This window comes from Motacilla alba, chromosome 8, assembly GCF_015832195.1.
Source record: "Motacilla alba alba isolate MOTALB_02 chromosome 8, Motacilla_alba_V1.0_pri, whole genome shotgun sequence".
Taxonomy (NCBI): domain Eukaryota; kingdom Metazoa; phylum Chordata; class Aves; order Passeriformes; family Motacillidae; genus Motacilla; species Motacilla alba.
In genome coordinates, this window is record NC_052023.1 from 16241914 (window position 1) to 16256822 (window position 14909).

A 14909-nucleotide genomic window follows, 5' to 3' on the forward strand; every position below is an offset into this window, starting at 1 on the left:
TATTGCACCTCTGTGAATTGTGTCATAGGCAACACATAAGCTTAGAACTGCTTCTAATTAATAGCCTTTTCTGTACTGAAGGAATCTTTGTTTTTAAAGTGATCATTTAACATTTCAGATTCCCTTACTAAGGAACTCCCTTTTGTGAGTCCATAACGACAACATCTGAATAACCCAGGGAAAAACCACTAAGGCTGCTCCCCTTAAGTGCCCATAAAGAATATTCTGCACAAGAAATACAGGAAACAAATTAGAAAGCAGGATAATAAACACCCAAATTCTTGTCCTGCTGATACACAGCAAAACTATCTGCTCCTGCACAGGAAGACCATTCAGTGATGAAAACAGTCTTGCCCACTTGTCTCCAGTGTAGCTGCAGTCACAGGTACAACCCAGCAGCACTCTGCTGCTGCAGAGCCATGGGCTTCACTGTGCTCAAGCCAGGCTTTCCGCAGAATTCAACTGAGGCTGTGTCTTGACATGCAACAACTAAATGCCCACAGGATCAGAACTCTGGACTTCAACTCTGAGCGAAAACCAGCAGCATTTAACTAAACGTGTCTCCTGGTTTCTGCAAGAAGCCATGACACTGAGTAGTCAAACAAAGCCAATGGATAAAAGAACTCAGAAGTGGATACACAAAATCAAATCCTGCACACGATTCCCACTGAAGCTTATGAGACATTAGGACAGACTTAAATGAATCATGACATCAATTATTAATAAATTGATATATACTTTATTATGCACAAGAGACTAAGATGACATGACACTGTGGTTATCAAAACTGTACAACTATGCATTTCCACAAGGCTCTGAAATACTGAATGCAATATGAAATACAAATGGGGTGTTCAGACTGGCCACAGGTTTTAGCAAGTGAATTTCTCCCATTCTTTGATTTGGCATTTGCATCTAAAAGAAATACACTTATTTATTCAAAGGTGAGAATATTGCGTTTGGAACCGGCAGGACACGGCAGCGAAGATCTGATAACGCTATGAACATCCCGATGAATGACAAACAACAACAGGGCACGACAGTCACCTCACACGAGGGGCTGCCAGCACAACCAACAGTAGTGTCTTCTTGTGAAGCATGAGGTAGATATACATAACAGAAAGAACATACAGGAGAGGAATGGTTAGGAAAGAGCGGGGGAAGGTTACAATCACCAGCATCTACAGACATTTTGCAAAATCCATTTTCATGTGTAAAATGCTACAAAAATAGCCTAACACAGAAAGATCTGATACCTTGAATCACAAATGTAGTAATGTCCAAAACCAAATAATGTAAAAGGTTAGAGTTAGTGATTAGACAACACATGACAGAACAAGCAGTCTACTTGGGATTTTAAGTGTCCTACTAATAGCTTTTACAGGTAGAAGGTGTCCATTTTAAGCCCAATCCTCCCAATCTTACATAAGAAGTTCCTTTGCAGTTGATGCTATCATGCTGAAATTAACCACTCACTCCATCCATCCATCCATCCAAACCCCTGCTTTAACACCCTCTGCTGGGCCAGCAGAGTCTCCCTGGCCTTCAGGCCCCACAGGGCTGTGCCATGTGAGTCCAGCGTGGTGCCCATGGGGCAGAGGTGGGAGTCAGTGCATCAGCGGACACGCGTTCAGGAGCTGCCACACCGCACACAGACACTGACAAAGGGCTGCTATGAAACCAGAGCCTAGAGGTGTGTCAGGCTCTGAGCTGAGGGCAGCTTAACAGCTGCTGCAAAGTACTGCACACTTCTGTTATAAAGTCATTCAATGGGAATGCTTGGGTTTGGTTCTCTTTTATTGAAGCAGAAATGACTCTTCCATCTGCTAAGCAATCATGTGCCATTTTGGTAAACTCCAACAGACAGTTAACTCAGTTGTATTAAAATTGCTGAATTAAATAGCTGAGTATACCAAGTTCAGTTACTTTAAACTGTATTTCACGCACAAGTCAACAAATCAAATCTTTGACCTTTATATATTTTTGGTTTATCCAATGGTATATATAAATCTGTAAATTATTCTAAAATTAGATTAAATTTTTGATAAAAAGATTGATAATGCAGCATGTTTCTCTCAAAAATATACAATTATCTATTTTACACAGAATTTTTCAACCTGTCCATCCCAACAACCAAATCTAATACTTCCTATGAGAAACTACTTAATAAAATATCTGAGGAAGGAAAGGGTTAAAATGGGGAAAGGCATTTACAAAATATGTAAATTTCACAGTAATTGAAATTAAACATTTCATATAGAGTAACTTACATTTATCTAAAACATTTAAATATATCTTTATACAGAAATTTAATGTAGTAAAATATAGCTATGATTGAAGTTAAAGACTCTAGTCTTCTTTGAAGACATTTTTAAAGACTTTACACATAGAATATGCTTTAACAATACATTCTGCTGAAGGTTAGGCAAAGCGCTTTCTTTTCAACCACACAGGCAGCACATTCATCCTCCCGATGGCTCGGAGCAGAGCCAGTCCTGCACACCCTTCTGCAGGGGGTAACCACGCTTACATGACACCCTGTCCACGGCACCAGGACTGCTCACGGGCCTGCAGCATCAAATATTTTTGCATGTGAAACTCTAAGGCCCCCCTGTCTCCATGGACTCTGAGACCAGCCCTGGTTCAGAGCGGAGTATGTGCTTCCACTAGTGAGGACAAGGCGTGCAGTTACCCGTTTGCATAAGTGTTTGCAGGACTGGTAACAGATTTGATTTAAAGTGAGTAACACTCTGCCTGATCCTGGGCACTTAAATCTTTGCATATTTGCACTTGGACCATCCTGGCATCAGCAAGGCACAAGTGTAGAATCAGCAAGAAATCTGCAGCTCAGACTTCAGAGCAGACTGTCACTCGAGTGTAATGAAGTCCCCTCCTCTCTTGCAGAACACAGGTAACCTTCACTACAACTAATGAAAGTTATTAATCTCATTTTAAGAGGAAAACAATGCTCTCTTTTCCTCAAAGAGGGATCAGTAGAACACATTACAAAGTGGCAAGTAACAGTCAAACAATTATAAGTTAAAAGTGTCTTTTTTCGCTTTTCATTTTGCATCAATTTGAAGGTGAAGATAAGGCAATGACACTAAAAATAGTGACAATTAGTACCCTTCTTCCATTTCCATATTCTGATACTACTTTGGGACTATCCAATCATAACATTCATACAACAGTTTGACACAAACAACTGCACAGCTATTTTCAGAGAATAGCAAACAACAGGCACTATTGTACATTCCTTGTGCCCTCAAGCTCATCTCTTATTTCAAAGAGAATTTAGGCTAGCGAAAAGATTAGAACCAAATCAACTTCTTTAGCTCATCTATCTACCTATTATAAACTGAAAAGACAGGTTTTAATTATATATATTTATGGATTGTATGTTTATGTTTGGAAGGAATGCTGTGCTAATTTCCAATCGGTAAAGTGGTTAGGCTGTGTATACCTCAATATATATCTATTTGCATAAAGACATTGCCATTAAAGGTACACACCCATCTATGTTAGTGCATAAGACCATTCTTTGTCTTAATGTTTGTGTGTGTCTGTATTTGGTATAGCAGATCAAAAAATCTCTTATTAAAGAGCTTTGGCCCATAAAACAAGAGAGGGAATGTTTGAGTGCGCTCTTTTCCAATCACCGAATCAATGACTACTGTAACAAAAATACCTGGAACAAACCTGAAGCTGCAAACACAACAGGAAAGCAAATGAGATGCTGTAGCTGTAAGCTGAAAGAACAAAGATTATTCAAAAGAGGCTAAATGTAGCTGAATAATAAAATGTTATTTACCAAGGAGATCTGACATTGATGCTTTCCTGCTCAGAAAAAGAGAAATCCTTTGACCTAAGTTCACCTTTGTTCTTATCTTATGTAGTGACAGGACAAGGAGTAATGGCTTTAAACTGAAATAGGGCAGGTTTAGATTAGACATTAGGAAAAAACTCTTTACTGTGAGGGTGGTGAGGAACTGAACAGGTTGCCCAGAGAAGTTGTGGATATCCCATCTCTAGAAGTATTCAAAGGCACATTGGATGGGGCTTCAGCAACCTGGTCTAGCGGAAAGTGTCCCTTCCCACGGCTGAGGGTTGGAACTAGATGGTCTTTAATGTCCCTTCCCACCCAAACCATGCTGTGATTCTATGACTGAATTCCCTTAATGAATACCTTGTGTCAATGATAAGGTTCAGGGAAAGGAAAAAGTCATATAGACAAAGCAGCATTTTCCCAAACTGGCATAGATTTCACATTGAGGGCCCACAGACCCCTAGAACAGGTTGCAGTACTGTAAAATTAGTAGCTTTGTCACACGTAGCATAACATGCTAACAAGATCCAACAGGCTGTGTTCACTCATGCATTGTGTGCTCATATACACACTCACACACACAGTGGCTACCCCAAAACAAAATCAGTCTTTTTTTTTTTTTCCTCGTAGAAAAATCCCTCCTCAATTTTTCAGAAGCAACCAAACCAATCTTTTCAACGTTAAGAAGCTGCTGTTTGATGTCCCCACAGTCCTGTGCTGCTCCTCGGCGGCATCCCCGGGTTAGGTGGCACTGCTGCTGGAGCAGGGGGTGCTCTGTGTGCTGCCAATGCTGTGCGCTGCACTGCTGTTCTCGGAGGCTGGTGGTGATGTAGGGACCTGCTGTCTTCCCCCTGTCTCCCCTGAGGGACAGGCAAGAGAAAAAGTGGAGTCAGGAAAAGGGAAACTGAAAACATTGTCATAGAAAACAACAGTCCATTTCTTCCCAGTCTTCCTCTTCTGGTTGTTTGTGTTCCCATGGAATTAACATATTGGGTAACAGACCTTAATTGGAGAATCTCTGAAAATGTTACTGGACTTTGGCACCTAAGCATTGCTGTGCTTATGGGGAAAATAACAGCGCTGTTTCCTTTACTAATTTACAAGCAGCTGATGGAAACTGCCAAGATCAACATTGTCTATCTTCTGTTGTCAGCTGTCACTCAAAATGGGTCCTATTACACAACTCAGACGCTTTACAGCTCTGCTGTTTCCAGGAAAAAGGCCAGGAAATGTAGGCTTTAGTTTTAATGCCAGTTTATAGAGCAGCATATTTACTAAAATGTAGCTCAAAACAATCAGCTGGATACCACATATCCTGAGACACAGCCAGTTTTCTTCATGGAAAAAAACAACAGGCTGTCCTGAAAGCTTGACTTGATTTACTCCTAATACAACATGCAGGAAGTTTTCCTATAGTTACCACAGTATGTGCAGCACTTAGAACCTGTAGTGAGAGCATGTCTCAATAACCCCTTCACTATTTAGATTGCCAAGTCAAGCACTTGGGGTCTCTTTACACCGTTCTGCACCTGTGGCTGGGATTGAAAGGAAAAATCCAGCTGTCAACTAAGCACGAAAGTAATAATTATGCCATGTAATGCCTGAAATACCATAATAAGGCCACGTAGGAAACCATAACTGTGGCATTTTTAATGTTACAGTGCTCAAGTCTGTAACCTTAGCAATATCACAAAACAGTCTCTTCAAAACAGATGGCAAGACTTAAGTTTATATAATGTGCACTGTAGCTGCCCCCTCCCTTGAGCTCATCTCCAGCATATGAACCTGTGATCTCAGTGCAGTAACAGTCACACTGCCTGAGCTGCAGACCTGCTGTGGCAGCCAGCACCAGCACAGCTGCTTTCCCAGAAAAGGAGCAAGACGGAAATGATTTGTGGAATCATAGGCAGAGCAATTAGGAAAAGCCAGAGGCTAGTACATCTCCTGCCTCATGAGCTTATGGTGACACAGCTCTCCTGCTCCACATTATCCTATGTTATCCAAAACCTGATACCATGGATCAGGTCTGCACACTCAAATTTTCTTCCATGTTCAGGATTTGGTAGAGATCCCACTTCCCAGTGACTGCTTCAGTGACAGGCTGAAGGCTGGAGGCACAGCCTGCATCCAGAGGGTTACAGTGCAAGGACGAGCCAGCTTCCTCCCACAGGAGCTGCTCTGGCACATCCCCATGCCCTGTGAGCTGCTGCCAGCTGCCAGAGCCCGAGCTTCTCGGAATGCGCTGCAGAGGAAATGCGCCTTTAACGCTTTGTGTCTCAGGCCACAAAATATCCTTCTGCAGGCTGCTCAGTACTCGGAGGTGCTGCAGACAAACAAGGGAGGTTTGAGGATTTCTCACAGCAGAGGTTGCAAGTGCTCTGTGCAATGGAGACCAGCAGATGTGCTGCTAGCTCAAGCCACAGCTGAAGTGCACTTAAGGCCCCCACAACACACAGCTCTTGCCTTACACCCCACTGGTTTAGGAATGGGGAGGAAAGAAGGGGCAGGACAGGACAGAAAAAACAACAAACTAAACTACTAAACCACAGTATCCAGGAGGCCAAATAAACTTTTTAAAAGAGGGGGAAGATCTTGTTTTTACATTCAGTATTCAGTCCAGCATTTTACTCGAGTGAACAGATTTTGAGTCTGTTTTTCCCAGTGTACTAAATAACTATTGTAGCTCACACACAAGCTGTGGATTTCTGCTCACAGGCAGGAGGTCAGAATCTACCCCTAGTCATCTGCAAAAAAAATCAAGTTTCAGCTGTAACTTGCTTTGGAAATGGCTTTGTAACCCCCCAGAATAAACAGTATCAAATCAAAGTATGTGTCATAGTGCTGCGCAGGCTTTCATAAGCCTTGTTTGGATGTTTCTTCCCCTCCTGACTTGCTCCCTTCTCCTCCCGTTGTTTGTGTACATGTTTTCCTTCCTTTTGTACTACAGGATATATTTATAAAGGCAGCGATAAGCAAACTCCCTTTCTTTAAACCTAAACAAGTGAAGACAAAGATCAGAAAGCAGCGAGGGGGCTGCAGACCCCCAGCCCCGCCGCAGAAGCCGCTCGGGAGGCAGAGGAAGGGCGGCCGCTGGGCTCCCCCGGCAGGGCCCCCGGCCCTCGCCCCTGCCTGCAGCTCCTGTCACCCATTTTACAGACCACATGGTTACACACAGCTTGGGTCAGCCTCAGCACATCAATACAATCTGTATGCATTTAAACATAAATTCATTTACAAGCCAAACACATGCTGTTTTTATTTCATGGTAAAGGAAAGCGCAGTGCCACAGTCCCCAGCAAGCCCAATGGCTCACTCTCTTCTCCTGGCTCCTCTGGAAAGTGTCCTGGGAGGCACCCTCTCTTCTGTTTGGGTTGGAGGGCCCCTTCCTTCCACTCTAATGGCCTCTGCAGCACCTCATTTCTAGAGCACATCAGCAGCTCTGATGCACCACAATCACTTCTTGAACAATAACAAATTCTCTCTCAACGTTCTCAAGAAAAAAAGAAAATCCAAATCTGTGATGTTATGAACACACAGCCTAGCAACTACATCTGGACTGGCTGATTTTTCCTGTATTTTATTTCCTCAACACCTAGCTAAACCGTAGCAAAGCTTTTTTAAGAAGAGTATTCAAGAAAAGGATGTAAAGAAATGTAAACGATCACTGAAGAGGCATTCTCTATCTTTCCTTTTCACGTAAACAGCTTCATGAATCTCATGTTACTGAACCAAAACTGCTCAGAAGGGACACATCTCATCTATTGACAGTAAACAAGCTTTTACCCATCTGAACGGACAACATGCACTTTATTATTCACGCTTAGGAAAGCTGCCAGTTGTACTCCCTGTCCAGGAAGTCTGAATGTTTGCTTTTCTATCTCCATTTGCCAAATATAATTGGTTGCTATGTCAGTTTACTTTAAATCAGATCTCATAAAAAAGGGAGAGAAGTGGGGGAGGAGGGACACTTTTAACTTCTCAGATTTTGGAACACTTTATCCTCTTCATTTGCAGCACGGCCTGAAGAAGGGAAGCGCGCTTCCTAAGAGAACGCAGGCACGGATGTTTTCTTTAACACACTTTACAAGCTTTAATGGTCCCATTAACTAATCAGGCTTGTGCCTGTCTCTCCTAAACATACTCAGTGAACCCTACTAAGACACGTATTACATTGGTACATATTTATTTGGTTAAATTATGAAGAGTTTCAGCATTCATGCACACTGCAAAATTTTTGCTTCTTTACAAAGTCCCTAGATAAATGAGGTTAATTGTGGCAAATGTCTGGTATTTCCCTTAGTTCTTGGGTGCTCTCCAGGCAGCACCAACACCTTCCATGCCCTTTAACTGACTAGAGAAAGGATCAAAAGTACTGAGTCTTTTTTAGACAAATCAGCTAAAATTCCTCCTCTGTTGTTCTGATATTAGCTTTCTCTCTCTCTTCTTTTACTATCTGAGTATCACAGGACATCTCTACTCCATGTCAAATTGCTTCAGAAAATCTAGAGTTTTCTAAAGCACAGCAGTGATGCTTTGGCAGAAATTTTTCATGACTGAAATTAGCAAAAGCCCTACATGACAACACAACAATCGTTGGTCAATACCTGGAGATGAAATTCTATCTATTTTGTAGTTCCTTTCTGCTATATCACTTGCTTGAGGTCTTAATGTTAATGGCCTATCAAGACAAACAAAAGAGCTCATTCACATAACACTTTCTTTGTTAGCAGCAGAGACACACTAATAAAATTGTAGCAGCAAATCTTACTACTGGCAAAAAGGTGGCCTTTTGCTGCATTGCACATAGCAGTACAGCAACAAAAATAACTTCACACATCCCAAGCTGCCATTCTCCACCAGCAGTAGCTTTTATCTGAGCTCTGAGTATCAGCAAAACAGAATGAACTCATATTTTCCAACCTTTCGTCTAAACCATGTGTTGGAAACCCAGTATTACTTACAACAAAAGATGCAATCTCAGAACACGATTCAGCAGTGCATAAATTCTCTAATGGCAAAAGACAGCTACTCTGTATATGAAACTTGGATTATCTTTTTTTCTTCCCCTCCTCAAGTTAATAAAAGGCTGCAGCAAGCTCTAAAATGTTTCCACTGCACTGGATTATCTTGTCTGCCACAGCAGTTGTCCTCTAAGAGGCTGTGCCTGCCAGAGCCTTTGCTGCAAGTTATGCTTTGTAGATATAAGACACTATGCACAGAAAAATCACCTGCACAGGAACATAGGTGCACTTTCACAATCCTTTGAAAATCTGAACCAGAAAACTTCCTAGATAATTTTTATCATTTCTGTGATTCTCTAATCTGATGAGTTACAGTGTCCACTTTCTTTCCTATATCCATTTACTACTTTTTGTCTGACCTTTTTCTCCACTTATTTTCATCTCTCAAGCACAAAGCCAGAGCAGCTGCCCTCTCCACTACTTATATGTGGTCACCATGACTGATGTACTTCACTAATATAATTCTTTTAATGGGATTGGTCCAAATTCTACTGTTGCTGAAGGATTTATAATGTTGGCTTCCCAGTCTTCCTTGACTACTGACACACAATGTGTCTATAGATGGTTCTGTGTCTGAATACAGATTGAACTTCCACAAATGCAGGACCAAAGGTATTAATTTAACAATTAGTTAATTTTTTTTGTTAATAAAGGTTACCGATATGGGAATTACCTTCCCACCTACTCACTGAAATAGCACTTACTTTTCTTCCACAATGTTTCAGTACTTAAATGAGACAGAATTATACAATTTATACATATTATCACAATCTTTAAATTTTCCATGTTTGCTTCAGTTCCAAACAAGTTTCATACACAGCTGATGCACTGAGAAGTATTAAACTGCTTATACAAAAATTGTTGCACAGCCAACTGGAAAAAATGCCATAGTTTTTATTTCCAAATTAACATAAGCTTCTAGGTCATAATATTTACAGAAGCTCTGACCCAACAGGGCCAGATTCTCACTCCTAAATAACTTCCATGAGTTTCAGATACCATAAAAAAAAACCCTGCAGTGTGCTACAGACAAATTTCAGTGCTCTAGAGCTGCACAGGCTTGAAGTAATTGACCTCACATTTTTCCCACCTCCCAGATCTTGTTAGGGTCTCGTGAGGTCAAAAGTGGAAGTAGCTGGGAGCCCAGAATACTCTAAGGATCCTGAGATACCCCATAACCCACAAGCAGCCAAGGTCACATGCTGGAAATCAAGGCTCCACCACTGTCCAGTCCTTGTCTGGGCCATGCAACAGAAAGCTCCCCAAATGCCCTCTTCTTTCAATACAGTGTTCCATTTTTGCTAATTTAGTTTAGCATGGGAAAAAACTTTGAGACACTGGAAAATTATCTGTGATTAGAGACTGCACCAATTCAGACACATTCCCAAGTATTTGGTTGCACACAATTAAGATTACACGTGACTTCTAGCAACTGAAAATGGTAGTTGAAGAATGAAGGACTAAATAATTGTGGCAAAAATTCTATGTAATCAAGGCCCAAGAAAAATTTTCATTACTCAGAATGTGTCTGTTCAGATAAAGCATTCTCTTAACCCTTTGGCCCCCGTCTTGTACACATCAGCCTAATGTAGTAACTGCAAAAAAAAAAAAAAATTAAAAGTAGCATGGGAACCAAAAAAGGATCCATTAACTGAAATATTAACTAAATTCAAAATACAGAGATAATGATAATACACAAGCCAGGAATACTCAGTTTTACTCATGTCCCAGGTGAGTTTCCAAGACTTCTGTTTAAAATTATTTAAGCAAATTTTAAACCATAACACGTAACATCTCCCTTAGGGAAGGGCGGGTATCGCTGGGCTGATATGCAATAGAGGCTCATGGGAGGAGCTGCTGGAAAACTCCTGAGTAAGAAGAGAGAGCAAGGCAATAGCAGAGCCCAGGATGAGCAGCGGTGGCTCGCGCCCTCCCTCCCCGTGCAGCGGTCGGGAGCGCCCCGCGGGGCCGCGCCTCGGTACCTGTGCGCGAGTAGATGAACCAGAGCGCTCCGGTCAGCAGGGCTCCGATCACGAACGCCGCAAAGGCGATGCCCACCACCGTCAGCGTGTCCAGCCCGTACAGCACGGCTGCGCAGGGAAACACAACACAGGCACTTCTTATTTTCAGAGGCAGATACCACTCTACAGAAATTCACCCTTCCTTTTTCATGGAAGAGTTTTTGAAATTTCATCGTTAACTAAGCCCCGCTTTGAGAAACAGACTGGCAGATTTGCATCAAGGAAATGAAAGTGATGCTTTCAGAGTGGCTTCAGTCCAACCAACTGTTCCACATCACAAAGTAAAACTCCAGCTCAGCACACCCAAATCTGGAAAGTGTTGCAAAAATTAAGCATTTTCGGTTGGCTGTTAATAACTTGCTTTCAATTAAGTATTAATTTATCTTTAAAATGTGTTTTTAAAAGGCTGAAATGTTTGGCAAAAATGCTTTTCATTTAAATGGCCTAACATTCGAGCAAACTTTCCCCTACATCTCCTCAAGTTCAGTCTGAAATCTAGGTGGAGAACGGAACTGCTGTTAAGAGGGAAAAGATGCCAGCAAAAAGTCAGCGAAAACATAAATAGAAACAATTGTTTTTCACATTTGGCAACGCTTTCAATAACTGAAATTAATTCCAGATCACAAAAATAGAAGCACACACACACGTAAATCACTTTCTAGGGGAGAGGCCCTTTGGTAGGACCATTTCAAGGGTAACAGCATTTGGTTCCTGGATGTATTGTCCTCCAGTGCTAATCATTCAAACAGAAAAATTTTTGGCCTATGTGTTTTTCTTTTTGAAAATTAGAAATGCTTAAAAAAATTACTAATCATTCTGCAATCTTTTAGGGAAATTTCTTCTTAAAAAACTCATTTTTGGTTTTAGTATTTTTAATATCTCCCAGTGCAGAAAATTGCTCAGTCCACAGAATAAGATTTTACTGATGATGCTGGCCAGGAAATTTACTGACTATGCTGGATCTTAGTAATATCCTTCAGTAGAATTTTCAGTTCTCAGAACACAACCAACACCCTCACTTTACACATCCTGCATCCAGCAGATGCCCCTAAGGACCTCCCTCATCTTCTTTTGACAAAAGGCTTCTCCAGCAGCTCCTGTTGGCAAGGGCCTTCAGGACCCATTTCTGGGCATTTGTGACCTAGTTTGCATATACAACACCTGACAGGTAGTGTCTTAGAAGGTTTTTCTTTCATTTTTTTCTATGAGACTGTTTCTGGTTCCTTTGGCTACTTCTAGTCATTCAAATGCAAACACAAAAGACTAAACTCAACAGTTTTTTCCACCAGGCACCAGTCAGTGCTCTCTCCTCTTAGGAGGAAACAGAGTGGAGAGGAGAAAGTTGCATGGAGAAGTGGCAGAAGCATAATTGCTCACCACCTTTGCTATTTTGAACAAATTTAGTCTTGAAGACACAGGGACAGGAGCAGAGGAAAAACCTTCTTTGCACTTCCTCTTTAAATCTCCCTTTTCTCCATTCATTGTCACCTTTGGCTACACATCATCTGCACCTTCCTGTTTATTTTCTTCTAGTGCTGCTTCTCTCCTCTTCTGGGTCACTAATCGACCCTGATTATTTCACGACACCAAATGAACATTAAAACCAAAGAAATTAATCCATATCAAGGCAGTGATCTCATCTAAGGATGGCTTGTATGTGCTGGGGCTGGAGCACCTGGGGCTGTGGCTCAGGACAGTGAGGCTGAAATAGGAAACAGAAGCTCTGAGGGATGGCACTGCTGCTCTGACACCGGTGTTGGGAAGCAGTGGCCTCAGCAGAGAGGGGAGATAACACACACACACCAGCACAGGAACTTGCTAGGGCTGAGACTCTCAGTGGTGTTTGCCCAAACCTGATTTTCACATACACAAAAGGTCACAGTCCTCCCCTGAACACTGATGGGAATCTCTCAATTAACAACGCAGCCAGTTCTGTTCTGTCTCTGAATTAAACATGCACATACTCAGAAAGCTTGAGGAGAATTTTCTGAATTTATCTAATGCTTTGTAGACGAACGTTTAAAGATTAAAAGAGATTGTTTTAAGAGTTACTTACGTGGCTGTCTCACGTTTGGCTTTGGAAGGGAAGGATCTAATTTAAAAAAAAGAAAATGCACAAAAGATTAATCAGATAGAGCTCCACAAACAGCCTACAAACTATGCAGGTTCTGATCTGACAAAAAGACATTAACTGCAATTTTTACAAACCATGGATTTGAGGAAAAGCAGACCAAATTCAGTAATCTCACTCATCTCAGAAAAATTCTTTTCATATATTAATTATTCCTCAAGGGACTCTATCTACAGTATGGTTCATGCACTGTATATTTTGCTGGGAAATACACTGCCACCTTTCCCAAATCAGATGTCATCAGGCATGACCCACAGTAACTCTGGTTACCCCTCTGTGGAACTCCTACAGTTCACAGACTGTGAAGGAACAAAGAGTGTGTTGAGGTGATGACATTCATCTGACCACTCACTAACCATGACCTAGCAGCACACTAAATCACACACACACACGAAAGCACACACTCATTAAAGAATAGTGAGTTTTATAGCACAATACATACTGTTTCGTCCAAATTGCATGAGTATGTGTTGATTCACCCATTTTCCTGACTCCCACATGGTATTCTTGGAAGACACCTACATGGTGTCTTTGAAGTTGTAAGTTGTGTGGGTTTGGTTTTGTTTGTTTGTTCGTTCTTTGTTTGTTAATTTTTGCTGTTGTTGTTTTTGTTTGTTTGTTTTTGGGAGGGGGAGTTTAAAAATTTATTACTATATATAAGAAATACAAGTTAATAGGTATTGTTCAAAGATCAAAGATATTATTTTAGGCAAGAATATCAAACATCATCATCCTAATGATAATGATATCACCCCATAACAGAAAGAGACAAGTAAATGTTTAAAAATGAAGAATTTCCCCTCCTTTTTCTTAATTGGCCTCTCTTATCTTTCTCCAAGAATGCTTCTTCTAGCAAAAGAGCTAGAGATTCTGGCTTCAGACCCAGGGACCTGTTTGGTTAGCTGCAGTTTGAGTCTGGATTGCCCAGCAACTCAGGGATTTCATTTATATTCTGGCATATCTGAGTGTGAGAAGTGTAACAGATGTAGAAGGATTTGATAAGACTGTATTTCAATACTTGTTTCAGTATCTTTAGCAACTGGAAAAAATAGTTTAATTCATTTCAATGCAAACATAACAGCCCAAGAATACTGAAAATAAATATATTAATTTATTTAAAGTGTTCTTAAATAAGTCTATGCTTCTAACTTCTAAAACCCAGATGGCAGCACCAAACTTCCAGCAATATCCTTTAGATCATTAGGCCCTGAGACACATGTGCCTACAAAACCCAAAAAAGCATTTTATTCTTAAACTGTGTTACTGTGTCTTGTTCTAACATGTGAGTATCTTTTGGAGATCACTTTTGGCAGGTGGTACAAAACAGGTGGAACAGTAGTAGGAAACAGGTGAGGACATAGAGGAGTGTGTGGGGTGGTATATGCACAAATAATCTGGAACGTTATCAAGTGCACGTAACAGCAAAAACATAACTGAATGTAAGACCTGCAAGGAAGGCTGGACTGAAACCAAGGAGCCCTGAAAAGTACAAACATGGGTAAGGGCACTATCAGATTGTCCAAACACTCCACTGGCATATCCCAAGTGCCAAGAAAATGCCTTCTGAGCTGAGGGAAAAATGAATTTTCCATGCTATTTCTATCACTGGCCTCTCCACAGAGAATATGAAATCAGCTAATGGTAAGCTCTGTAGCTCATTATCAATTCTCTTCAGACATCCAGTTCTTAAATGTATTTTATTGCAATTTGCTCAGAGCAACTCAGAAGCAGTGAGAATCATTGAGGCCTACAAAAACCATCTAATTTAAAAACAAGTGCTGCCAGCCTTTAGAATTATCAACATTTTCTATACCTTTGTAGGATAGAGGCACTTGTTAATTACCCTTTTGACCTTCTTTCTGTGATCTGTTTTTGCTGTAGAAATAATAACCTCAAGTTTGCGCACTTAG

The 14909-nt window shown here is 41.0% G+C and overlaps 1 protein-coding gene across 2 annotated transcripts in view; it reads right to left on the reverse strand.

Annotated features, from left to right (window-relative positions):
• Positions 1-716: 716 nt before the first annotated feature.
• Positions 717-14909, reverse strand: part of TGFBR3 (transforming growth factor beta receptor 3) — a 113341-nt gene continuing 99148 nt past the window's right edge. For both annotated transcript variants that reach the window (XM_038143687.1, XM_038143685.1), the window contains exons 15-17: positions 12925-12960; positions 10830-10937; positions 717-4686 (exon numbers count right to left, since the gene is read on the reverse strand). In XM_038143687.1, coding sequence (XP_037999615.1) covers positions 4568-4686; positions 10830-10937; positions 12925-12960 — 263 coding nt within the window. In that variant the 3' untranslated portion in view covers positions 717-4567. The remainder of the gene's footprint in view (positions 4687-10829; positions 10938-12924; positions 12961-14909) is intronic.